General features: G+C 42.4%; 1 protein-coding gene across 3 annotated transcripts in view; it reads right to left on the reverse strand.

Annotated features, from left to right (window-relative positions):
* Window positions 1-27,279, reverse strand: part of THRA (thyroid hormone receptor alpha) — a 157,708-nt gene that overhangs the window by 65,131 nt on the left and 65,298 nt on the right. For all 3 annotated transcript variants that reach the window (XM_040434585.1, XM_040434586.1, XM_040434587.1), the window contains exon 2: window positions 590-810. In XM_040434585.1, coding sequence (XP_040290519.1) covers window positions 590-642 — 53 coding nt within the window. In that variant the 5' untranslated portion in view covers window positions 643-810. The remainder of the gene's footprint in view (window positions 1-589; window positions 811-27,279) is intronic.

The raw sequence follows: 27,279 nt of genomic DNA on the forward strand, positions 1-27,279 counted from the left end.
AGGGTGAATAGGACAAGAGATTAAAAGATCCCAGGTTCTGGCCCCTGAGGGGGAAAATAGTTATTAAATAAAAAGTAAAAAAAATAAAAAAGTAAGAAAAAACATCAAAATATTAAGTATAAATCCTGCCACCTTTCCCAATTTTACATATAAAATATATAAACAATAAATAAATAAACATATTACATGTCGCCACGTCTGAAAACTATTAAAATATTAAAAAAATGTCCTATGCAGCGAGAGTCGTAACAGAAAAAAAAGAAATAAAAACTGCGTGCTTCGCCATTTTTTTTGTTACCTTGTCCCTCCAAAAAATAGGATCAGACTGTTCTATTATAGGCCGAACGTTCCATAAAATGCAAAATGCACGCGGCTTTTTTTGGTGTTTTATTTTTTTCGTGTGGTATCGAATGGTATCGAGTATTGCAATACTTTTTTATGGTATCGAAACTGAATCAAAATTTTGGTATCGAAACAACCCTAGCCGTGTGTATGAGGCCTAACTCCCATTCCTAGCATGATTAATCTGTTTTATTGATCAGGCATCTGGGAAACAAAACAGTGATCACAGTAAAATGCAGCCATTTACCTCTTTTCATCTGGCTCTGACAAGCAGTCCAGCCCGCTAAGATTCTGGTCCATTCAACGTAATTCCATCCAGAACCAATCAGAAGAGACCAAGGCGGGCTCCGCCCCCAGTTGCCCGAGGTTCATGGGACACCGCCCTGTTCACATGGAGGCGGGTCCTATACCATTCCCACCTTAGACAGATAGAGTCATAGAGTTGGGGCCTTGCTTCTAAAAGGGCCCCTGAAAAACAAAACGAAGAGGAAAAAATTGGATTACAGAGGGAAATATTGTTACAATGTCTGCATGGAAAATATCACCACTTATAGCTTGAGAACGATTGATTCATTTACCAGCGCTGCTCAAAGGAGTAAGCAGACAGTCCAGAGAACGGTGTCTAATCATTTCTTAACGCCTTCATTTGAATAGGGTGTTTCAAATAAAGTATTATTAGTACATAGATAGATAGATAGATATGAGATGGATAGATAGATAGATATGAGATGGATAGATAGATAGATAGATAGATATGAGATGGATAGATAGATATATATGAGATGGATAGATAGATAGAAAAATAGATAGATAGATAGATAGATAGATAGATAGATAGATATGAGATGGATGGATAGATAGATAGATAGATATGAGATGGATAGATAGATATGAGATGGATAGATAGATATGAGATGGATAGATAGATAGATGATAGATAGATAGATAGGAAATAGATAGATAGATAGATAGATAGATAGGAAATAGATAGATAGATATGAGATGGATAGATAGATAGATATGAGATGGATAGATGGATAGATAGATAGATAGATAGATAGATAGATAGATAGATAGATAGATAGATAGATAGATAGATATGAGATGGATAGATAGATAGATAGATAGATAGATAGATATGAGATGGATAGATATGAGATAGATTAGATATTACAAGAACTGTATATAAGGATCATGTTCTCTTGAAAACATTACAATTTGTACCCGGTTGGCTAATTCTTGCCACTTACAGAATGCGTACAGACTGACTCTGTCCATGAGTCCTTTTCCTAGTACCACATAAATCTCCATGTAACGTCTTCTAGATGCTTCTGTGACTGCCCCCTATATTAATGTCTTCAGGCCATATCCCACCGACTCCCCCCTCATCCAAGACGTGAGCGATTGGGGGGCTGTGTCTGGACTAACCGCAGCGCCTGCTTTCAACATAGAGTCTCTGCTGTAGCCAGAGAAATATGCAATACATTCCCTTCAGCAATTAGGGAAAGGTCACTAAATGTACCAGACCGCAGCATCTCTTAAAGGGGTTTTCTGCTTAAGACCAGACTATTTAAAAAACCTTGTTAGAGCATTTTGAGGTTGGCGTTGGGACCCCCACTCTATAAGCTTGAGCTGCTAACCTCTTGTTCAGGAAAACCTGCCATCTCCATTGAAATCAATGTTTCTCGAGCATTTAGCAACAGGTTCCTGATAACAACCATGAAGCCCGTCATCGTGGGAGCAGCAAGAGAAAAGTGGTTTTCCAAACGGAGCAATCGTTTTCGCAAAACCAAAGCTTAGATAACTCACTTTGGGTGTAGGCCCTGATCTGCGTAACGTTCTTACATGTTTCACTCTTGGATGCTGTTTGTTAAAAGGACGTCCATTGGGATCTTCAGCGATCAGAATGACCTTTCTATACAGTAAATTGCTACCTATCCTAGCATATATCAGTTACTTGCATACATTTGCCTGTACAACGGCTGATTAAATGCTTTAATTGCAGATTTTCTCAGTACTAATCATGGGGTACATTTACCACAACTGGTGTAAAGGAAAACTGGCTTAGTTACCCATAGCAACCAATCAGATTCCACCTTTCATTTTTTTTTTAGAGCTCCTTTGGAAAATGAGAGGTGGAATCTGATTGGTTGCTATGGCTAATTAAGGCTACTTTCACACTCGCGTCATGGATCTGCACAGACAGATCCATTCAGATAATATAAACGTCTGCATCCGTTCAGAACGGATCCGTTTGTATTATCTTTAACATAGCCAAGACGGATCTGTCTTGAACACCACTGAAAGTCAATGGAGGACGGATCCGTTTTCTATTGTGTCATAGAAAACGGATCAGTTTTCTATTGTGTCATAGAAAACGGATCCGTCCCCATTGATTTCCATTGTGTGTCAGAACGGATCCGTTTGGCTCAGTTTTGTCAGAAAGCAGTGTTTTGCTGTCCGCCTCCAGAGCGGAATGGAGACTGAACGGAGGCAAACTGATGCATTCTGAGCGGATCCTTTTCTATTCAGAATGCATGAGGGCAAAACGGATCCGTTTTGGACCGCTTGTGAGAGCCCTGAACGGATCTCACAAATGGAAAGCCAAAACGCCAGTGTGAAAGTAGCCTAAGCCAGTTTTCCTTTACACCAGTTCTCCCCCTATGTCTGTGTATGGTTTACATACACCCATTCACACACTCACTACTGCATCCTGTTGGACTGAGAGCAGAAGGAGGCTTCATGGTATTAACGTTTACTGTGCAATACAGAAATGCTGCTTGAGAAATTTCCTCTTCACTTCCTTCAATCATTAGGAAAGAGCGCTGGTCCTATGCCCACGTCACACAGCTGCCAGGGCCTACTGCTGTTGCCTGGCAACCAAGCAGCCTGGACGCCACCAGAGGGATCTGTCTCTGTGAACCTTTTCTGTACCTCTGGCACTCTGCCCTCCATGCCCCGTGAAACCACAAACATAATGAAGTTAACTCAAATGCTGCCAGTGAGAAAGAGGAACCCTGCCATGACAAAATCTCTGTAATGACATTTACATTGATCTGCTTTGTTCAGTATTAAGGGCAGATGAGATAAATGCTGCTTAAACCGGTGTAGTATTTTCTGCCTAGCCTTCATGAGAGGCCAGACAATTCCTGCAGCATAACACTAATACCTCCACACAATCACGCTCGTAACCAAAATGTACTGATGTAAATGCGCCAATGTCCCCGTTTACTGCATTCAATCCTACTGAACTCTTCGGAGATGAATACCTTCAAAAGGAACCCATGTGAAATTTAAAAGACGGCAGAAGGATCCAAGCAGCTTCCCTCAGCCAGACCCACTGGGCTACCGAACAATCTGGCCTCTTTGTAAAGACATCTGAAAAGGAGGTAGGAATCCCACATGTGGGATAGAGGATTTGCAGAATTATAGAGGAAAGGAACGAAACCTCACATCGAGACTCCAGTCTGTAAGAACCTGGAGCCAACATTTGTATGGAACACAGTGAGCGGACCCTCTTCTAGATGTGGGTCATATTAAATGCGGAGCCACCGTTTACACTGGCTATTAGTTTCCATCCCTGAAAAAAACTTTGATCATATCTTGTATTTTTGAATTTTAACATATTTAACTTTTTTATAAAATTTCTTTAACACGGCTGATGACTGGCCAAACGGCAGGCTCGTTTCCAATGGTCAGTCTGACGATCAGCCGATGATCTATTGTTGACATCACATCTCCCTCTGTAAACAGGCCATGTGCTGGTAACAATATGCAAACTATAAAGAGGACGAACCATCGTAATTCAAATGATACCGCGCTCTAAGGGGATGGGATAATCGTAAGTGCCCCTGTTACACTGTAAGTCCTCAGCAATGCAGCTAGTTTTTATGATTTATTTTACCTTATGGTTGGCGCTGCTCTGTTGAGGTAGGTCCCTTCCTGTATCGGGTCCAGGGTCCCACACTGTAAGGGGTTACCTTCTTTGATGTACAGCTTACGCCCCAGCCGGTGGCGTGATGCTGTAAAGATAGGAGTTAGCAGTTTGCGCTCTCACCAGGGGCGTAGCTATAGGGGGTGCAGAGGTAGCAGTCGCTACCGGGCCCAGGATCCTGAGGGGGCCCAAAGACCCTTGTGGTGCATAAGAAGACCCCAGTATTATAGAAAGTGCATGCTGGTCAAGGTACACCTCTGGATCAAGGTGGTGCTGTTTAAATTTTTTACTCGGGCAGCATGAAGGCCTTGTGTTTCCTGCCCCTGGCCACAAAGCACTGAGGGAAGGGGGGCCCCAAGCTGAACTCTTGCATCAGGACCCATGAGCCATTAGCTACGCCCCTGGCTCTCACGGAGCGACTAATGACATCACTCCTGCAGCAATGGGTTGCTACAGGTGCCAAAAAGCCTCCAATGCGTTTCGGACAGACGGTGTCCTTCCTCAGGGAGTGTTACAAGGCTCTTCTAGTGCTTCCTATTCATGCGCTCGCTTTCAGATGTTAATGCTTAACCCCTAATTCTCCATTTTGCAGTGGTTTACAGTGTACCTCGACCTGAGCAGCCTTACTCAAACGCAAAGAGTTCTATCTCGGCGTTCAGACCATTTGGTATTAAGGAATCCATATTCTTTAATAAAGTCACCACCCCTTTTATTCTTCTTCACTATTTCTACCCCGCCAAACTTGAGCCGGCAAACTTCCCTCCGTGCCTTTCTCTATAGTGGCGTGACAGCGGGTGTCCCTCATATTTTCTCTGTATATTAAATACATGTTACCCTATTCTTTTTTTCAGTTGTCTTTTTGTACGGCAGGTTATTGTGTACCGTATATTATTCCACTGCTGTTACATGTTATTAATTGCTTAATGTTCTGTTTATATGAGCCTTCAGTGTTCTCCATTCGTATTTTAATTTTATTGTCCCGTGATTTTTTAAATCCCATGCATTTTTTACATGGGTAAAAGCCAAGATATTGCCCTTCTTTTTTTGTATACCCCCCCCCCCCCCCTTCTGTTACTTGTTGCTGTGCACCTATTTGTGGATGCAATCAGAAAACCTATATTTCTAGCCTTGCAGAATACAAATTTTGGTTCTGCAGGGATAAGTTCACCATAACTGTTGTATTATAATTTTTTGGAGTATTGGATTGTGGTGAATAATATCACCTTGGTGGCCCTATTTCAACTTTTCACTGTGTATTCAATTACCCCTTAATTCCACATTTTTGTTCCCTGTACTGCCTGCTTTTACCTGTGCTTAAAATAGGGTTGCTAGGCATGGTCCAGATAGACGGAGCACGTAGAAGCAGGCTGCGTGCAGGCTCAGATTACTGACAGCCAGGGACTGTAAGTAAATTATTAAAGCCAGGTCCTCCCCAGCAGCTGATAAACGTGCCTGGGCTGTGTGCACTTCTCCCTGTCCCTGTGCTTGGCAGACGCTCCCTCACTCAGCAGAGCTGGAGAATGCAGAGTTGGAGCAGCGCACAACAGGGAAAGGAGATCTGCCATCTGCTCAGTGTATAAATTAAAGCAACATGTGGTAAGAGGACCCCTTTGTGCTGCAGGAGATTAACCCTTTAGGGGGGAGAGCTCTGGTTACTGACACTTTTGGGGGGCTATTGTTACTGGCTAGTGCATGTGAGGAGCTCAATGCATTGTGGGTAGTGAGGGCAGGCGGGATTAGCCTCAGGGTGAGGGCAGTGGCGGCCATCTTAACTGAATAGTGAAATTGCAGTTTTATGCAGACTGGTTGCTAAGGGCTGAACCTTATTAAATATGGGGTAAGTCAGTCTAATAGTAATTGATTCTGGAATATCATGTTATTAGTAACTACATATATGAAAATTGAAATTAGGGTCTAAATGTGACAGTTATCCTTTAAGGGTATCCCAATGTTTTTTAATTATTTTTCTAAAATATGACGTCTGGCTATTGTAGGGTACAATTAATGGGGGGATTGATACTTCTTCCTCTACTGATTCACAAATGGTAATAATGCATAATACAGACATCCCCACACAGAACCGTTTTAGCCCCCTCAACCAGACTATAGACGAAGAAGAGAAAAGAGAAGCAGAAACAACAAGAGATGAAAGAAAAAAAGAGAAAACAATAGAGAAAGCTGATTCTAAAAGAAATTCACTAGGTACAACATACAGTGCAGTGTGTAAAAGGGGAAAGGTTAATGAAAAAGGGGAAGGGAAGAAAGTAGTACAAGAAAATCAGGAAGGAGAAATACTCTGTGAAACAAGAAACCAAGAAGAAAATAAAGAAGAAAGTAGTAGGAAAAAGGCCACCATCAAAAAGACAATAAAACAGGATTTTTTTTCAGGTCTGAAAAAACGCAAACAAAAGAGGGATGTAGAAAGAAAGAAAAGAATTAATAGAAAATGGGAATAAAGATGACACTCGGGCAAAAAGTAAATAATCTGAGTAGCCATGAACTAACTAAAGGAAAATAAGCAATCCTGAAAAAGGGATAAAAATTTGCCCCTACTACATTTTTTTTATAAATTCAAAGCGTTTATAGGAGAGAGAATAGCTCTGAAAAAAATACTTCATGAAAAAAAAGTAAAAATAAAAAAAGAAGGGGTATCTAAGAAAGACTATAAAAAGGACAAACAGTAGAATTAGAAAATGAAGATCATTTTAAACACATGGATTTAAAACCAAAATCGAAATATCATCCATTACAAGAATATTCCTCCGCTCTAAATAGTTTTATGAACCAAGTAACAAAAGAAATAAGAAGAATTCGCAAACCTAAAAATCCACAAGTACATGAGTAACATTATTAGAGAAGAGAAAAAAGCAATTATCACTATGCAGGACAATAATGAAGTCATCATTCGCCCCGCAGACAAAGGCGGTGGCATAGTCACATACTGGGGGACAGTAGAACATACAAAATTAAAAAAAATGATCCAACAGAACGTTTTAAAAAACAGCTGAAAACCCTGATCCAAAGCGGTAGAGAGTGACACCAAGGAATTCTGCATAAAAAAGAAGCAACATTCATAAATATAGAACGCCCCAAGATCGCAGTATTCTACCATTATCCCAAAATACACAAAAACCCAGGAAACCCAGCGGGGAGACCTATCGTGTCAGGTATAGACTGTCTAACCAGTTCCCTGTCCAGATATATCGACCAACAGTTACAGCCATATGCACAGACACTCCCCACATACAGTACAGACCAAAAGTTTGGACACACCTTCTCATTCAAAGAGTTTTCTTTATTTTCATGACTATGAAGGCATCAGAACTATAAATTAACACATGTGGAATTATTTACATAACAAACAAGTGTGAAACAACTGAAAATATGTCATATTCTAGGTTCTTCAAAGAAGCCACCTTTTGCTTTGATTACTGCTTTGCACACTCTTGGCATTCTCTTGATGAGCTTCAAGAGGTAGTCCCCTGAAATGGTCTTCCAACAGTCTTGAAGGAGTTCCCAGAGATGCTTAGCACTTGTTGGCCCTTTTGCCTTCACTCTGCGGTCCAGCTCACCCCAAACCATCTCGATTGGGTTCAGGTCCGGTGACTGTGGAGGCCAGGTCATCTGGCGCAGCACCCCATCACTCTCCTTCATGGTCAAATAGCCCTTACTTTCAAAGTTTTCCCAATTTTTCGGCTGACTGACTGACCTTCATTTCTTAAAGTAATGATGGCCACTCGTTTTTCTTTACTTAGCTGCTTTTTTCTTGTCATAATACAAATTCTAACAGTCTATTCAGTAGGACTATCAGCTGTGTATCCACCTGACTTCTCTTCAACGCAACTGATGGTCCCAACCCCATTTATAAGGCAAGAAATCCCACTTATTAAACCTGACAGGGCACACCTGTGAAGTGAAAACCATTTCAGGGGACTACCTCTCGAAGCTCATCAAGAGAATGCCAAGAGTGTGCAAAGCAGTAATCAAAGCAAAAAGGTGGCTACTTTGAAGAACCTAGAATATGACATATTTTCAGTTGTTTCACACTTGTTTGTAATGTATATAATTCCACATGTGTTAATTCATAGTTTTGATGACTTCAGTGTGAATCTACAATTTTCATAGTCATGAAAATAAAGAAAACTCTTTGAATGAGAAGGTGTGTCCAAACTTTTGGTTTGTACTGTATCTGAAGGATACAAAACATACATTACAAACGTTGAATAAAGCTAAATGGAAAGAGGACTACATAATTGGCACATTGGATGTCAATACACTCTATACTGTGATCAAAAATAAAAAAGTTGTGATGCAGTTAAATATTCTTTTCAAAGCAAAGGGGAAATGCCAGAAACGCAAATAAATTATTTAGGGGAGTGTATTAACAAAAAACTATTTTACGTACACTAATAAGTTTTACCTCCAGACGCGGGGGACCGCGATGGGGACGAGGTTCGCACCGGGGTTCGCTAATCTATACGTTGGTTGGTGGGAGCATCACTATATCCACCCCAACGGCGAGCTCCGGGCGGGCCTCGTCCTCTGGTGGCGTTTTATAGATGATATAGTTTTTATATGGGAAGGGGGGGAAAGTAGTTTACAGGAATTTTTTTAAGATATTAATAAAAACTAATTTTATCTAGAATTCATGACAACTTATAGTAGGGAAGAAGTAGATTTTTTAGATTTAACAATGTACGGTGTACGGAAGGGGACAGAATCTGCACTAAAACATTCAATAAGCCTACTGATGCAAACAGTTTTATTGTTATTGAGAGCTGCCACTTACCGCGTTGGATAGAGAATGTTCCAAGGAGCCAGTTTTTACGGATTAAAAGAAATTGTACAGAAAAAAAATACGAAAGGGAGGCAGAATGCATGCAAAAGTAATTTGAACATAAAGGATAGAGGGAAATTAACGTAGCAAAGAATGGAAATAGGCCAACTGAATAGACTAACTCTACTAGAAGAACGAGAGACAAGAAAAACAGGATCAGTATAGGAAGAAGTATCAATCCCCCCATTAATTATACCCTACAATAGCCAGACATCATATTTTAGAGAAAATTATTAAAAAACATTGGGATACCCTTAAAGAGGACAAAATATTTGGTGAACTTATCCCTGCAGAGCCAAAATTTGTATTCTGCAAGGCTAGAAATATAGGTAATCTGATTGCATCCACAAATAGGTGCACAGCAACAAGTAACAGAAGGGGGCTGGGGTATATGAAAAAAGAAGGGCAATCACTTAAAATGCATGGGATGTAAAAAATCACATTAAAATACGAATGGAGAACACTGAAGGCTCATATAAACAGAACATTAAACAATTAATAACATGCAACAGCAGTGGAATAATATACACAATAACCTGCCCCTGCAACAAAATCTATGTCGGCCCTACAAAAAGACAACTGAAAAAAAGAATAGGAAACATGTATATAATATACAGAGAAAATATGAGGGACACCCGCTGTCACGCCACTATAGAGAAAGGCACGGAGGGAAGTTTGCCGGCTCAAGTTTGGCGGGGTAGAGATAGTGAAGAAGAATAAAAGGGGTGGTGACTTTATTAAAGAAATGTCCAAGGTTGAAACAAAGTGGATATTCAATAAGGATTCCTTAATACCAAATGGTCTGAACGCCGAGATAGAACTCTTTGCATTTGAGTAAGGCTGCTCATGTCGAGGAACACTGTAAACCACTGCAAAATGGAGAATTAGGGGTTAAGCATTAACATCTGAAAGCGAGTGCATAAATAGGAAGCACTAGAAGAGCCTTGTAACACTCCCTGAGGAAGGACAGAGTCTGTCCGAAATGCGTTGGTGGCTTTTTGGCACCTGTAGCAACCCATTGCTGCAGGAGTGACGTCACTAGTCGCTCCGTGAGAGCGCAAACTGCTAATTTCTATCTTTACAGCATCACGCCACCGGCCGGGGCGTAAGCTGTACATCAAAGAAGGTAACCCGTTACAGTGTGGGACCCCGGACCCGATACAGGAAGGGACCTACCTCAACAGAGCAGCGCCAACCATAAGGTAAAATAATAAAAACTAGTAGCATTGCTGAGGACTCATAGTGTAACAGGGGCACTTACGATTATCCCCTTCCCTTAGAGCGCGGTATCATTTGAATTACATTTAATATACTTATTAAGTGCAGCAGTTATTGAGGTTCTGCTGCGGTACCGCAGCCAAACCAGGTATAGCAAACAAAGGAGCGCTATTGAAGCAATTGAGCACTGTACATCGTACTAACTAACACTTGATCACTGAGGGGACATGCACACGGCCGTTACTTGCGGAACGGAACATCCTGCACTCTGTAGAACTGTCCGATCCTTGTTCACAAAACAGACAAGAATAGGACAAGTTCTAGTTTTTTTTTTTTTTTTGCAGGCCCGCAGAACGGACATACGGAGAGCACACGGTATGTTGTTCTCAGCTTTTCCATTGAAGTTAATAGGTCTGCATCCAATCTGCAAAAAGTGCAGATTGGATTTGTGCGTGACCTCTAAGGGTGATATCATGCCCAGCGTTATTTTTCATCTGAAAGTGATTCCTGAGATGATGAGAAACCGCTTATCCTCCTTTAGATGAACACAAATGTTAAAGGGGTTGACTTACTTGGGCAAATGGTATTTATCATGTAGACACAGTTAATGCAAGGCACTTACTAATGTATTGGGATTGTCCATATTGCCTCCTTTGCTGACTTGATACATTTTTCCATCGCATTATACACTGCTCGGATCCAGAGGTTACGATCACCCTGAAATCCAGCAGCGGTGGCCTTGTTTGCACACTAGAGGAAAAAGTGCCAATCTAGAAAGATTGGCACCAGACCCAGCCAGACCCAGCCACCAGAAAGGCCAGCACCTTTTTTCATAGTGTGCAAGAACAGACACTACTGCTGGGTGGCAGCGGAGGCCACCACCTCTGAAGTTGAGCAGTGTATAATGTGATGGAAAAATGAATCCAGCCAGTAAAGCAGGCAATATGGACAATCACAATAGATTAGTAACTGCCTGGTATTAACTTTCTCTACATGATAAATGCCAGTTACTAAAGTGAGACAAGCCCTTTTAATGGTCATAAAGGCTGATCTGGCCTGCTATCTTATGCTTATAGTCAGTTTTTATCCTCTTTGTCTAGTGAGACCTGGAAAGCTAAACGCTGCACCCCATCCTCGTGTAGTTCTCTTTGAGAACTAAAAAACGGTTTATTTTTTCGTCATTCACTTGTAGATTTAAGCCTTATGCACACGTTTTGGTCAGTGATTTCCATCAGCGATTGTGAGCCAAAACCAGGATTGTTGCCTCCACAGACATAAGGTCTAAGGCAGGCATCCTCAAACTGCGGCCCTCCAGCTGTTGTAAAACTACAACTCCCACAATGCCCTGCTGTAGGCTGATACCTGTAGGCTATTCGGGCATTCTGGGAGTTGTAGTTTTGCAACAGCTGGAGGGCCGCAGTTTGAGGATGCCTGGTCTAAGGGAAAGATCTGTATTCGTTTTGTGTTTAGAAACGCACCTGGTTTTGGCTCAAAATCACTGATGGAAATCACTGACCGAACACTGACTGTGTGGAAATGAGGCATTAATGTCATTTTTTCAGTTTAGCATTATTTGTTAAAACTCTTTAAAAGGAAAAAAAAAAAAGAGAAAACAAAAAGAATAATGCAATAACATCAGTTCTCCCATCACCTCCTCCATGTGCTCCCTGTAGCCTATACAAGCCTGACAGTAAGGCCCCCTTGCACACGAACACAGTCACTTGAATGGGTCCGCGATCCGGCCGTTCTGCAAAAAGATAGGACATGTTCTATCTTTTTGCGGAACGGAGGGTTTCCGTAGGGTTCCGTTCCATGCTTCCGTTTCGCACCATTCCGCATCTCCGGATTTGCGGACCCATTCAAGTGAATGGGTCCGCATCCGTGATGCGGAATGCCCACGGAACGGCACCCGTATATTGCGGATCCACAAATGCGGTCCGTAATATGGCAACGGGAAGCACACGTTCGTGTGCAGGGGGCCTAAGAATCAGGAACAGGCAATGGTAAATAGCAGCAAACCAATTTGTAGCCTCAGTTTTTTTTCTATTTTTACCCTCATTGAATTAGCTTTCAAAAGTATCAACAACATCTTTCTAGATGGATGGGAATTCATTGTGTTTTTGCTGCCAAATTTACTGTCATTTGTGCCAAGGATGCCTGGCTGGCAGACATGCAAGTTCTTAATGAAGGACAATTAGTCGTTTAATGAAAAGGTTTCTTCTAAAGCAGCCCATAAACCCTGAGTCTGAGAAAATAATCCCCCATGTGTGGTAGCCATAGAACTAAAAGCTCGGACATTAGGCAGTCTTGGCACAAGGCTTTTGGGCCGGTCCCTTTATGGAGGATAAAACTGATGTTATCACTGAGTTTTGGGGCTCTCTAGTCTGAGAAGACTTTGAACAAGGGCACATATAAGGTGTAAAGTCTCAAAGCCAGAAGGTTTCGGGGTTGTAATACGTATCAATTACCTAAAATAATTGCCATCGCGAGAAGCACTGTAATCAGGGATTCATCTGTCTGCTTCTTTCAGCCCATCATCACTGTTGAAAAAACACTCTCAATAATGCTGATTGGCTAAATGACCTAGGGCTGCAGTAAACGATTATTTTAAAAATCGAGTATTCTATCGATTATTTATTACGATTAATCGAGTATTCTAATAAGAAAAAATGAATTAATAGACTGTTTTCCTTTATAAAAACTCATCAGACCCCCTGCCATCAGTCCCCAACACCCTTCGTTCCCCCCCTGTGTGATCAGCCCAAGTGCTTCAGTTCCCCCCAGTGCCATCGGCTCCACTATCCCCCAGTGGCACCGTATCCTGTGAAGCCCCCAAAATGAATGGATCAGCCAGTTGTGCATGCGCACAACCGGTCCATTCATTTCTGTGGGATAGAGGAAAACTTAATATAACCAGAATACTGATTTAAGTTGGATACCAGGTAGAAAAAAAAAATAGGTAGACACAAATCTGCATCCTTAAAGGTGATTTCTGGTATTACTATGGTTTTTAACAGATATGCTCATGTAGTTGCTTACCTCATTACCTCATGTACGTCTTCCCCATGCTTTTTTTCCAACTTGGACTCTCCTGACCCATTTTCACCATGTAAACAAAACCCTCTGATTTGCTTCCGCCCTGTATGTAGTACTTCCTGTTCCTATATTCAACCAAACCCATGATGCACTTCTCCTTCCTCTGCCACTGCTCCAGCATCGCCCCTACCAATGCCCAGCTAGTTTATTGCTCCTCCCTACCAGCTAGTTACATAGACCCTCCTCTATCACTGCTCCGTTGCTGCTTCAACCCACGGTCATAATGTCACAGGAAATAAGAAAGAGCTGCATGGACATGGTCACAGCCCAGAACAGAAGATAGGAGCAATAAAGGTAAATAAAATACATTAAAAAATTACAGTTATCTTCATAAATGATTATTTTAAATGATGCTGATGCAAACCGGAAAACCTCTTTAAGGGATCAGACAGACCAGTCTAGGAGCTAATTTGACCTTTTTTTTTACTTGTCCATTAATGATAATCGTAGTAACATAGTACATAAGGCCGAAAAAAGACATTTGTCCATCCAGTTCGGCCTGTTATCCTGCAAGTTGATCCAGAGGAAGACAAAAAAAATAATAAAAAAATAAACCCTGTCAGGTAGAAGCCAATTTTCCCCACTTAAGGAGAAAAAAAATTCCTTCCCGACTACAATCAGGCAATCAGAATAACTCCCTGGATAAATGACCCCTCTCTAGTAGCTATAGCCTGTAATATTATTACACTCCAGAAATACATCCAGGACCGTCTTGAATTCCTTTATTGTACTCACCATCACCACCTCCTCAGGCAGAGAGTTCCATAGTCTCACTGCTCTTACCGTAAAGAACCCTTTTCTATGTTTGTGTACAAACCTTCTTTCCTCCAGATGTAGAGGATGTCCCCTCGTCACAGTCACAGTCCTGGGGATACATAGATGATGGGAGAGATCTCTGTACTGTCCCCTGATATATTTATACATAGTAATTAGATCTCCCTCAGTCGTCTTTTTTCTAAAGTGAATAACCCTAATTTGGATAATCTTTCAGGGTACTGTAGTCCACCCATTCCAGTTATTACTTTAGTTGCCCTCCTCTGAACCCTCTCCAGCTCTGCTATGTCTGTCTTGTTCACAGGAGCCCAGAACTGTACACAGTACTCCATGTGTAGTCTGACTAGTGATTTGTAAAGTGGCAGGACTATGTTCTCATCACGGGCATCTATGCATCTAGTGTTTTAGATTGGTGTTAAGAAGCATTCTGTATGTCTCTAATCCTTTAAATCCATGTGTGAGATTTGAACATTTTAAGTAATCTTATCAACCAGATCAGGGTGGCAAAGGGTGTATCAGCCACCTTAAGAGGGCACTATAGTTGGTCTGGCACTAATATAAAACAAACCAAGGTTCTGAGATTTGCCTAGCTGTGAATGAGATCATTTGCAGACTGAAGTAATGTAAAGATTTTCCAGACAATATTTCACAGCACAAAAAAGAAAGAGAAGAGCAATTTGACTGAACACTGAATGACAAGGCCAAGGTGGAGATGACATGGATTATGGCATTCACCTTGCTTGGGGAAACACATAATATGTGGACTATAGAGTACGAATATCATTGTACAAAGAGAAAAAGATAAAGCAGACTGTTGTTCACAAAGCAGAAAGGTCAAGGCAAGAATCTTGAGAAAGACAAAGAAAGGAGATGAATAAGAACAATGAGCACCATGATGGACAAACAAGAACACACACTGTGCTCCTCAGAATCTGTCTATAAGGAAACGAGAACTCAATCAAAGAATAGGTTCTCCAGACTTTCCTCCACGTTCTGTTGCTGGGGTACAAGGACAAGATATTGCAGGGTAATGAATGCCATCAGTATTACATGATCAAGAAAATGATACGGTAAATTACTACCTCTATAAGAAACCCTTTATTGACTGATTCTATTGTCATTACGTATGAGACCTAGGAAGATAAGAAAGGAGCCTACATACAACATAAGGGGCAAACTATGCCAGCAGCAAGATTTACTAAATGTACATACTTCATGTAATAAGAATTCCTTTAACAAAAGTATGGCAGAGGAACAAGTATTTTCAGGGAGGGTACAGTTATATTAATAAGAGTACCCGAGCCCCAGATGGGTCCTTTCATACTCCCCCACAGAGCTCTCCCAGCTGTATCTATGGTTACTGCCTTGTTTTGTCCTGTAAGTGTGAGTCAGAACACAGGTGATAAGTGGCTGAAAATGAGGAACGAGCATAGAAACGTAACCCTGTATCAAGAAACTGCGATGTATGGCGAGACGTTCAAGAAAGGGGATCAAAATGAGAAGTATGAGTAATGCCGAAGAGATGTGAAGAGAAAAGATAGCACAGGGTAAACAGGAGGAAAATGGATGAAAAACTATGCTCAGCAAAGACGGAGCTGACAGCACTTATGAGGTTACCGATAAGTGGAAATGTAGAAAAACAAATTCCATACAAGGCGGTACAAAGCAGATGCGGCACTATGGACAATATTGCAGTAGCCATTATTACATGGCAAATTCATATGTATCCCGCTACATGTACTATTATGCATTTCAACATTTCTTTATCTCTATTTCTTTCTCATTTATTGTGCATGCCCCTTTCCTCAAGTGTTTCCTTAAACCAGGAGAGAATCTTTGGCTCCAATGCTAGCTTAAAGTGGCCATAATGCAGCTATTTTGCCACTTGTAAGATGGCCACGGGCCTGCCACGGTTCTAATGAACCCAACTCAGATCATTATAGGACTGTACACTAATCTAAGTAGCAGAAGGTTGTCACATCTGGGTGTTGCGGAATGGGCAATACGGCCACATTTGCTATGCTGTGTAAGACCCCTTGCTCTTTCTTTTACTGATCTGTGTCAGATTTAAGTAATATTTGCAGTACTCGTATTCTATTTATGAACATGGAGGTTCAGGACAAAGTTAACTACAGAGCCTTCCCAAGTAGGGAACATTTAAAACTTTGTGGTCTTCCTGGCTGCAATCTATTGTGGCCTTCTGGAACTGCTACCGCTCAGTTCATACTTTCATTAATAGGGTCCTTTAGGATTTCCAATAACTTTGAAGGCAAATTTGATGCCAGTCTCCAGCACTATTCTTGTAGCCAAATACCAGAATCCCAATGTTACGTGTTCTTGACAAAATAAAAAAAAGACATAGGGGGATATTCATCAAGAATGGCACAACTAAGTGGCAGTCTTGATCTAGTGTGTGGTAGCATGTGAGATGCACCAATTTAGGTGCGCTGCAACAGGTTTATGTGCTACACCAAATTATGGAGTGTGCAGAAACGGGGCTTGTGTCAAAATTTGTAACTTTTTTTGGCGCCACAATTCTGGTGTAGTGGGTATGATAAATCTCCCCTATAAATTATAAATGATAAAGAACGCTACCAGCTATTCTTCAACATAATATATGACTTATCAAGTGACAAAACCCCTCCAAGTACAGCTTAATACTTAAGCAAGCTAGGACCACTTTCACACTAGCGTTTTTTGCGGATCCGTCATGGATCTCCAAAAACGCTTCCGTTACAAAAATACAACCTCATGCATCCGTCATGAACGGATCCGGTTGTATTATGTCTTATATAGGCATGACTTGAACACCACTGAAATTCAATGGGGGACGGATCAGTTTTCTATTGTGCCAGATTGTGTCAGAGAAAACGGATCCGTCCCCATTGACTTACATTGTGTGCCAGGACGGATCAGTTTGGCACCGCTTCGTCAGGCAGGCAGCGTTATGGTGTCCGCCTCCAGAGCGGAATGGAGACTGAACGGAGGCAAACTGATGCATTCTGAGCGGATCCTTTTCTATTCAGAATGCATTAGGACAAAACTGATCCGTTTTGGACCGCTTGTGAGAGCCCTGAACGGATCTCACAAACGGAAAGCCAAAACGCGAGTGTGAAAATAGTCTAAGTGAATACCCCACTCCTTGTAGTACCGCCTGCCTGCATATGCTCCCCACATGAAGACAGCTGTGGTACAGGAAACCACATTATGCAGATTATTATACCAAAGTTATTTCTGAAATTATTCTATTCCCATGTCCCATGTGATTTTGTAACCATCTAGAAAAAAGCTAGCACCACACAACAAGGAGGCTCAAACAGCTGTCATTGGAGCAATTACTCGGGAAAAAGATATCCATCGTGTTCTGAAATAGTATCTGACACTTTAACTGAAACAATAGCTGAACACAATTCCTCCCCCCAAAAAAACGAAACTAAAATTGCAAATTAAAGTGGCTAAAGATAAAATATTCAGCTTTTACCCATGTAATTAGATACGAACAATGTGCAATAGTAACAGAAGAAGGCTAGTCTCACAAAGAGCGATAAATGGCTCTATCTGAGAAATATCCTAATAAATCGTCTTCCTTCCTGCCAAAAGAAAGCACGGCTATTCCCTATAATGGGAGTTCCCTTTAAATCTGTGCACATGTCATCACTGCAGTTATCAACATGATCAGACTGGAAGGAAGATGAGATAATGACGGGTCTGATCATTAAGACTAATCATGTAATAACTGATACCACAATGCACATTCTCAGTTGTCGGCAAACACTGTGCGACGGAGAAAACAGCATCTTTGCTGAAAGCAACCAATATGTCTAAAATCTAAGAGGTCTCTGTCAATGTAAAACCTGCCACCTGACTGTTAGCTATGGACAGAACCACTTCACTTTTCATTTGCACCACCTTTTTATAAAATATAAATAAATCACATAATTTATGCACTACTGGGTCTACTGACAGTCAAACTGATTATGTCCCTCAGAGTTCTCCATTTACGATGGTCATATACAAGGACATTTTATAGTTCTCTTTGGACACATTTGGGTGACACAACAACATCTTGTAGTTCTCAGATCCTCTCTCCCCTCACCATGACCATCTTCTCTATAACAAAATAAGAGGAAGGTTCTTCCTTTTTGTTCTAGATTTAATATACAATTGTGTGACCTTTTACAACTCCATGCAACTTAAAGCATGAGGTCAAGCTAAACACTTATTACTTGTTTTTGCAAATCTTACAAAATGAGCAAAAGCTTTAGTTTATCCTTAATAACGGTAAGAATTTTGGAAGTAATGTAAGGGTTAAGGTTCAATGTAAGCTCCCTGTTCAGACAGGCAAAGCAAAGTGCATTAAAGCCTATAACTCATTGCTGCAGTCTGAACTGCAGGACATTAAGGGATCAATGAGAGTCCCGGGAGAAAGGGAGGAAGAAAATGAGCAGATAGGGAAGGAGGCCCCTCTTGATGAACCCACAATGAAGCAGCAGAAGGTGGAGGCGCACAGGACATTTAATACTTTATTTTGTGTAAGTAAAGTACCAGTAAAACAGGGATAAAACTTGATTTGTGGAAGAGGAACAGAATAGTATTCTGGTCCATGGCATGACAGATGGAGAATACCACAGGTCTTGGGTGCTCAGCTCAGGTTAGCTAAAAAAAAAAAAAATCTATGCACAAAGGGATCTGCAAACATATTTAAAGATTAGGAACTGAAGAAGACCCTGCCTTAATGGCCTACCAACACCCCTGAAATCAGTAGTTGGCAACCACTCGGCCAAAGCCATTTTCTCTTCCATCCTGTCACTTTCTCCAGGTGTCACATGCCCCTCTTTATGACTTCTTATGGGCGCCATAGCCCAATCCTCAAACTCTACAGTACATAGACTGAAAGTTGTCATATAGTCAATTCATGTAGTAGTTTGTTAATGGAGGGTAACTGTTTTAAATGTGTATACTTTCCATAAAATGTCTAATGTCCATAAATGTTCTGCCTCGGTCGTCGTCATGGTCAAATTGATACCTAAAGTATTCTAACTGGCTATCCCTAAGACAAAATAAAGATGGTGGTCAAGTAGACACAAGGTGTTGCAACCGAAGCATACTGACAGAAAATACAACAGCAATAGTAACCTCCTGTAGGACAAGAAGGGGTCAGCTGGATTTAGGACTGCAGCTGCTGTCCCTATCTTCTTTCCTGCACTAATTCCTCATTATCATGGACAGCGTTGGCTATGCCACACTGGCGACCACTTATGTACACTTTTCATCGGTGGACATACATGAATAAGAACATGCAATTCAGTAAATGCATAGTCCTATCATTACCTAGAAGAAAAACACGCTAATCCCACAGGCATGGCATTAATCACAAGATTACCTCTCCATGTACCTCACTGTGGGATTGTGGGGGAGGATGTATCTGTCCTATCTGCAGAAGTTGGAGGGTAGCAATACAAACGCTTCTAGCCAGGTCAAAAGGGGAGGGAGATCATTGCCTTTATGGATCTACATTAACATAGGGGAATGCTCTAATCTATTAGCAGGTAGATAAATGTTATTTTAGCATAAGATAGGGACTCGTTCTGCTGCACTTTATATGTATAGGTGCCAAGCTAGTGTGAGACAGCCTAGCACCAGTAAATTACGTGCTGTAATAAGAGGGCGAGATCAGCATAGCGTCTGTCTGGGTTGTAAACAAATGCTATGTCTTTGATGTCAATATATGTACAGCTATATTTTGGTATGAAGTTGGCTTTAAGCTACTCATCTACGTATCTAGCAGACTAACAGAAGAATGGGTGCAGTGGGGTATGAGATGTTGGCTGGCAGGACTCCTGTCGGAGCGGTGAGCGCACACTGGTGCATCAGTGAGTGGTATGGGAGACAACACTTCTCTCTGAGCTATAAATACACATATGCGTATGAAGGGGAGGCTAACACTACATCTGTCTGATCCATGAAGTTACTAAGGAGGCTTATTCTGCTATTCTGTAAAGCTGAGGATTGGGAGAGGCAGAGAACTATAAAGATTTGGAGTGCAACTGGTTCTACAGTGAAGCAGATCTAGTCAATTGTGATGGTGTATAGTGATGGCTAACCTCCGACACTCCAGCTGTGGTGAAACTACGACTCCCAGGGTCCATTCATTTCTATGGAGTTTTGAGAACAGCCAAGCACGTGTTGGGATTTGTAGTTTTACCATAGCTGGAGTGCAGAAGGTTAGCCATCACAGGTGTATAGAATGTGAGACTGGTGATGCCTCTTGTTTCATCATATACTGGCGTGTGGGCACTCCTCTTCTAAGAATACCAGTAATAATGCCTTGCCATATATTAGGGAAGGGTTATATAAAAGCTATACATAGTTAGAAGAATGCATTGTACATTTTGGTGGTGTGGCGGTGTGCAATGGTGTACTGTATACTGGGGGACCCTCCTTTCTCTGCTATGAGTACGTGTACTAGCGTCTTGTATATTGGGGGGTGCTCCCATGTGGTGATATGTGTTGTTCTATATTGTGGGAGGTCTTCTTCATTTGCTACTAAAATATGTGTAAGTGTAACAGTATGTGTAGTGTGTTGGAATATATGTATGGGTGTCCTTTGTATCCGATGGCCACATATCTCTGTGCCATGAACTACGGATGGTGGGGCAATGAACATCTCGTGATGTGCTGACGTATTGCTGTGTACTGGGGGAGCATACCACTGAATGTGCAATGTATGAAGGCAATGGTGCAGTGTTTCATACTGGTGGACAGATGCCAACGTCACTGCTCTTGATGCAAGTAACAGTGCATCAGCATGTGGGGGTAAGGCTGGCACTAGTTTTATATCGGAAATGTGACACTTGGTCTCTGGAAGCATATTGAGCCTTGAGGCTGGCAGCTGCGCGGTGTGTGTTTACACAGACATTACCACGGACTGTGTAACTACCGCTAATATAGTCTGAGATGGAAAAGATGGTTGAAGAGGGAAAACATAGGATGGCGGGGTGGAGAGGAGCTCTAGAGACAGCACGGAGGGAAGAGGTGTAAGACAGAAGAACTAGGTCTAGATAAGGAAAGGAGGGAATTATGAAGGCAACTTAAATTAACTTTATTAACCTAATAATGATGATGTTGGTGATGATGATAAAAAGAAGAGGGAGAACATAGCAGAGAATGAAGGCGGAAATAAAAGAGATAGACTCGAAGGAATGAGACAGCTGGGGATCCACAGATCCTGTAAGCGTCAATCCGGTTTACAGTAATGTCTGTCTATAATATAACCCAGAAGGTGCGGGAAAACTTAGCATGAAGGGGTGGGGATGATACAGAACGTAAATGAGAAGACATGTGAGATAGTGCAGAGTAACAAAAAAGCAAGGTGAGAAACGAGAAGGTGGAGATGGAAAGTAAAAGATGAGAGAAATTGCCACAATAAGTGAGGGAGACAGAAGGTCTCGAAGAACCAGAGATGGCAGGGAGGGAATATGGATGAAATGGAAAAGAAGTTGAAGCCATATGCAGTAGAGAAATAAGAATGATGAGGATGTCATGAAAGGAGGAAACAAAGACAGGTAGACAGGGGAAGAAACAAGAGGATAAGAGAGTAGAACAGGAGCAAAAAGGGAAAAAAAAGCAGCTAGAAACTACCGAAAATAGATGGAGAAGCTGGGAAGAGAAAAAAGGAAGTGGCGTGAGAACAAAGAAAAATGTGGGGAAAAAAGGAGGAGAGACTGGACTGGATTACTGAACAAGAGTGATGGTACCAGAGATAATGGGAGAAAAAGAGACATCCATATTGATGGAGTGTGAAAGCGAGCCAGAAAGGCTAAGATATATGGCACTGTTCCCCTTACTCTCCTCCCTGCTCCCCCACAGTAACAGAGCCGCAGGACACACCCCTCCCCTCTCTTGCTTTCTGCACTATTGATAAATACATTAGTATGTGCGGGATATGAAGCAGCTGCAGAGCTGGCAGAGTGGGGGTTAACCCTGGCATTGCCGCAGAACATGGGAACGACTGGATAAGGCCGAGAGGGCTGTGCCAATATTCTGCGGATTAGAAAGGGTTACCAGTAGGAGCCTTACCTTCCAGCTCCGACTTCCACGTGGTTCATTATGGAGACTTCTTGGAATCAACAGCTGCTTTGTGTTTGCTGCATTAAAATGAAGCAAGTCTACAACTCACCGCTGTGTGCAAGATAGACGGATACAGATAGACAAGCGTGCGTGCATATGAATTTATTAATTTCTCTAGTTTACATAGCACCAGCATATTCTGCAGCGCATTTGCAGACATATCACTCGCTGTCCTCGGTGGGGCTCACAATCTAAATTCCCCATCAGTATGTGTTTGGAGAGTGGGAGAATACTGGAGTACCCGGAGGAAACCCACGGGGAGAACATACAAACTCCATGCAGATGTTGACCTTGGTTAGGAATCGAAGTCAGTTCTGCCCAGATAATAATTACACTACAGCATATGAATGGTACGTATATACACAGGATAAGCAAAAAGAGGGTGAACATATGGTACTGAAGGAATGTATGTTATAATGGTAGAGAATGATGTGGTTAAGGAGCTGGCTGGTGGGCGCAGAACAGCTAGAACCGTAAAGAATTGGGGGGCACATTTGGAGTAAGGAAAGCTTATGAGATATATAACAAAATGAGAAAGAATGACATTGGTCCTGGAAGACATGTTGAAAGGAGAACAGAAACATGCAAAGACATTGGGAAATTGGAAAGAGAGGATTGAAGACTGGATATATATAAAAAAGGGGAATAGCAAATATAGAAATTTCCTGGAGAAATCCTGCTGGAATATGACCTTCAGAGAATATCTTTTCAAACCCCCACTTTTTAGGAATTACAATTTAGGATTTTCTTTTCTGAAGATGTAGGCTAATGATGGCTGATGTAATGACCTAGAAAGCCACATGCTCATTGATTTCAGTGTGAAAGCTAACTAAGTTAATCTGGGCGTCTACAAAATCCTATACACAAACATCAGAGAGCCTGTCTCTAGGGGGGATTTCCATGCAGTTCAAGAGAGCTAGTCTTCTGGGGTGCATGCTATACAGCAACCATTTTTGTAAAGGGCGTTGATGAGCTATGTACCAATGATAAATGGACCAACTGATGTTTTAACATAAAACAGATGTGCCACAACACGTATCGGCATATGCCCTCAACTAAACGTGACCATACACATTCAGCAAGGAATACACAAGAGAATGACTTGCCTATGACTCCTATGAGAGAATAGAAATGTAGCATTCATCTACGTTCTCATGAATATGGGTTTCACAAAGAACAAATTCTTCTACTGTACACCAGGGGAGTAATTTATCAAGGGACTTGCGACTTTTTTAAAGTCCCTTTTTTGACTAAATATTATAGCACGCCCGGTTTTGCTGGCCCGGCAAATTTACCAGCATTTATATGTGGAAACAGGCGTTAATGTTGGCGAAAAACTACTCCAGCCAGGGGCAGGAGTAGTTTTTACACCAGGTGCATGGACTGCCATAGATGCGCCTAATTCATGACAAGGCGCACCCCTCGTCATAAATTAGCCAAATCTTACGGCAGTGCAGGGGGGAAGACCGGTGTAAAAAGCCAGCATTAGTAAATGATCCCCAAGATGTTTTCACTTTAAGGGCTAGTTTATGTTATACACATCATGGGGTGCATTTACTAAGGCCGGCTTTTTACGCCGTTCTTAGTTTACCCCTTGCGCTGCCGTAAGATTTGTATAATTTATGACAAGGCATGCACCTCGTCATAAACTAGGTGCATATATGGCAATCCTTGTGCCTGGTAGTTACCAGCCGCTGGCTGGCGTAGTTATTTAACAACATTTACACCTGTTTCCAGGCGTAAATCTAAGTAAATTTGCCGGGGCCAGAGTACTGCCCTGGCACTGCCCCGACATGCCCTCTCTCTTCCCCTGTCCTACTCAATTGCCAACACAGCATGAAAGTGGCTGTGCGAATAAATACTGTTGCACGGCCAGTTAAAAAAAAGGGAATACGACTATGTTTCTTAGGCCTTATGCACACGACCGTGGTGTGTTTTGCGGTCTGCAAATCGCGGATCCGCAAAACACGGATGGCGTCCGTGCGCGTTCCGCAATTTGCGGAACCGCAATTTGCGGAACCGCACGGACAGCCTTTAATATAAATGCCTATTCTTGTCCGCAAAGCGCGGACAAGAGTAGGACATGTTATATTTTTTTAGCAGGGCCACGGAACGGAGCAACGGATGCGGACAACGGATCCGCATTTTTTGCGGCCCCATTGAAGTGAATGGGTCTGCATCCGAGCCACCAAAACAGCGGCTCGGATGCCGACCCAAACAACGGCCGTGTACATGAGGCCTTATAAAAATAGTCACAAGTCCCTTAATAAATGACCCCCATTGTTCCCTTTAAGCAGCCAGTTCAGGCAGGGGAACAGCCAGGTGAGTCCTTCAGTGGGCTTATTGACAGCACACATCACATACCTCTGTTGACCTCTATCTCTAATATACTTTATTAATCAATTTCCTATTTTTACTACACTTTTCCCAGCCTAAGGCCGAATGCACACGGCCGTGTTCCGCGACCGAGAGCGGTCCGTGATATGCCGGGCTGGATTCCTGTTCAGAGCAGGAGCGTACGGCGTCATCGAGTGTATTACTGTAGTGCAACGGCGGCATGAAGCGCATGGCATCATAGCAACTAATGAAGCCGTGCGCTCCTGCTCTGAACAGGAATCCAGCCCGGCATACCACGGACCGCTCTCGGCCGCGGAACACGGCCATGTGGATCCGGCCTAAAGCGAACCATTCCCTGTACGTTTTAAATCATCTCAGCAGTGTACGGAGTACACATTTTATCAATGGGACCACAGCGGCGCTGTGAGTACGAGCAGCAGCGCATATTGCTGCTGCTGCCCGTTCCCCCCCAGAAGATTACTAACTCCTGGCATAGCACATGGGTACGGTGTGGAACGGAGGCACAGAACCCCACGGAAGCAGCCAAGTCAACAAGAAAAATAATACTTGAGCCCAATAACAAAGAAGGCATTCCCGTATGATTATAATGGGACAATGGATTAGGAGTAAGGGTAGGACCACACACCGCGATCATGTGGCGCTTGTGATATGGCCGAGCTATATTTCAAGTACCGCGTGGCCGATAAAGCTGCAGCGGGCTCTAATTAAACTAATGAGACAGCAGTTTCCAGTCTGTCTGTATTGTTAATGGCCACATGTCACCCGCAATACCACGTGGCCAATAACGAAACAGACCGACTAAACAGTGCAGTCTAGTTAGAGTAATTAGAGCTCGCTGCGGCCCTTTCGGCCTCGAGGTACTCACACGCAGCACAGCCCTGTCACAAGTGTCACACGAACATGATCATATTCTAAGGGCTCATGCACATGACTGTTTTTGTGGTCAGCCAAACACGGATACCAGCTGTGTGCGTTCCGCATTTTGAAGAACGGCCTGCCCATAATAGAACAGTCTTATCCTTGTCCATAATGAGGACAATAATAGGATGTTTTATTTTTCTTTGGAACGTACATGCGGACATACAGACATGGAACGAACACAAAGTCATTTCAGGTTTTTTACAGCCCCATTGAAGTGAATGGTTCAGCATATGAGCCGCAAAAAAAAACGGAACGGATACGGACTACAAATACGTTTGTGTGCATGATTTCTAAGGTACATCCAATCTGTCCTGGAATTTGCACTGTAGAAAGGCAGTAGTGGTATGCGAGGAGATTCCTGGTGCCGTATGGTTCAGCGTGGGAATCGGCGAACTGCAGCGACTAACTTCAATCACATGCAAATCCACGTCCTTAATCTGCTTACTAACTCAATCCTGACAGAGGTAGGGGCATCAGAGGTAGAGCGTGTATGTCTATTCTTTTTAGCAATAGAAAGCCAATGTTGACCATGTCAGGGAACTCCAAAGCAGAAGTACTGCTGATTGGACAACATGCCTAACAGGTCATGAGAATACAGAAATATTGGAGGAGGCACTGTTAAGAGAAAAACAGCCAGGATATATGCAGAATAGTAAGAACATGGAGAAAGAATAAAGATTAGACAGAGCAAAGATATACAGACAGGTATCTAGAAGCACACTGTATGGACATATTCACACAGAACATAATGGAATAGGAAGTATGGAGGGTATAGGTTTGATTCTTAATTTATCATATATTTGATAGATGCATAACTGGCACAAGAAACTAATAACATCTGAAGTTGGTTGAGGTTGAAGTCAAACCTGGAACTTGTTGCTTAAAGGAATAACTCTTGACATAATATTGATGACCTGTCCTCAGGTCTGCCACCCCCACCAATCAGCCTGCGCTCCGTGTGTGCGCCGAGGCCTCTTCCTAGGCCATGTGTACATCAGTCACATGGCCTAGTTGCAGCTCAGCCCTATTAAAGTGAATGGGGCTGAGCTGCAATACCATACACAGCGTTATGCTTGCTGAGCTGCCGGGATCCCGCCACGCTCACCAGAGCTCCAGTAAGATCCTGGAACAGCTGATCAGCGGGGGTGCCAGGACTCGGACCCCTACCAATGTGAGGATAGGTCATCATTATCATTTCCTGCATAATCCCTTTAAAGGGAATCTGCCACCTTCAGCAAGCCCTAATAAGGACAGTAATACATGTATAGAACACCTGCCACTGACTTCAGATACGAACCCTAATTCCCCTGCTGTGCATCTGCAAACCTGCCATGGAATTCATTGAGAGGACTACTGTTCATGCGCACATAATGGAGAGGAGTCCGGTAGAAGTCCTCTCTATGCATTCCTCGGATAGTTTGATGGGCACATAGCAGGGGAATGGGGGTGACCATCAACATACAAATTACCGAACTGGAGTCAGCGGCAGGAGTATCATACTGTACATGTAGGGCTTGCCGAGGGTGACAGATTCCCTTGAAGGAGGTCTAATACTCCTCTGCGACATAAGACATAGAATTGTTACTATTTATTTGATTGGCGTCCCTGTTAAATACTTTGCACCAGGAGCTCCAAGTTATGTGCCACGCTGAATCAACCTTCCTGCTCA

The sequence above is a fragment of the Bufo bufo genome, chromosome 6 (genome assembly GCF_905171765.1).
Source record: "Bufo bufo chromosome 6, aBufBuf1.1, whole genome shotgun sequence".
NCBI lineage: Eukaryota > Metazoa > Chordata > Amphibia > Anura > Bufonidae > Bufo > Bufo bufo.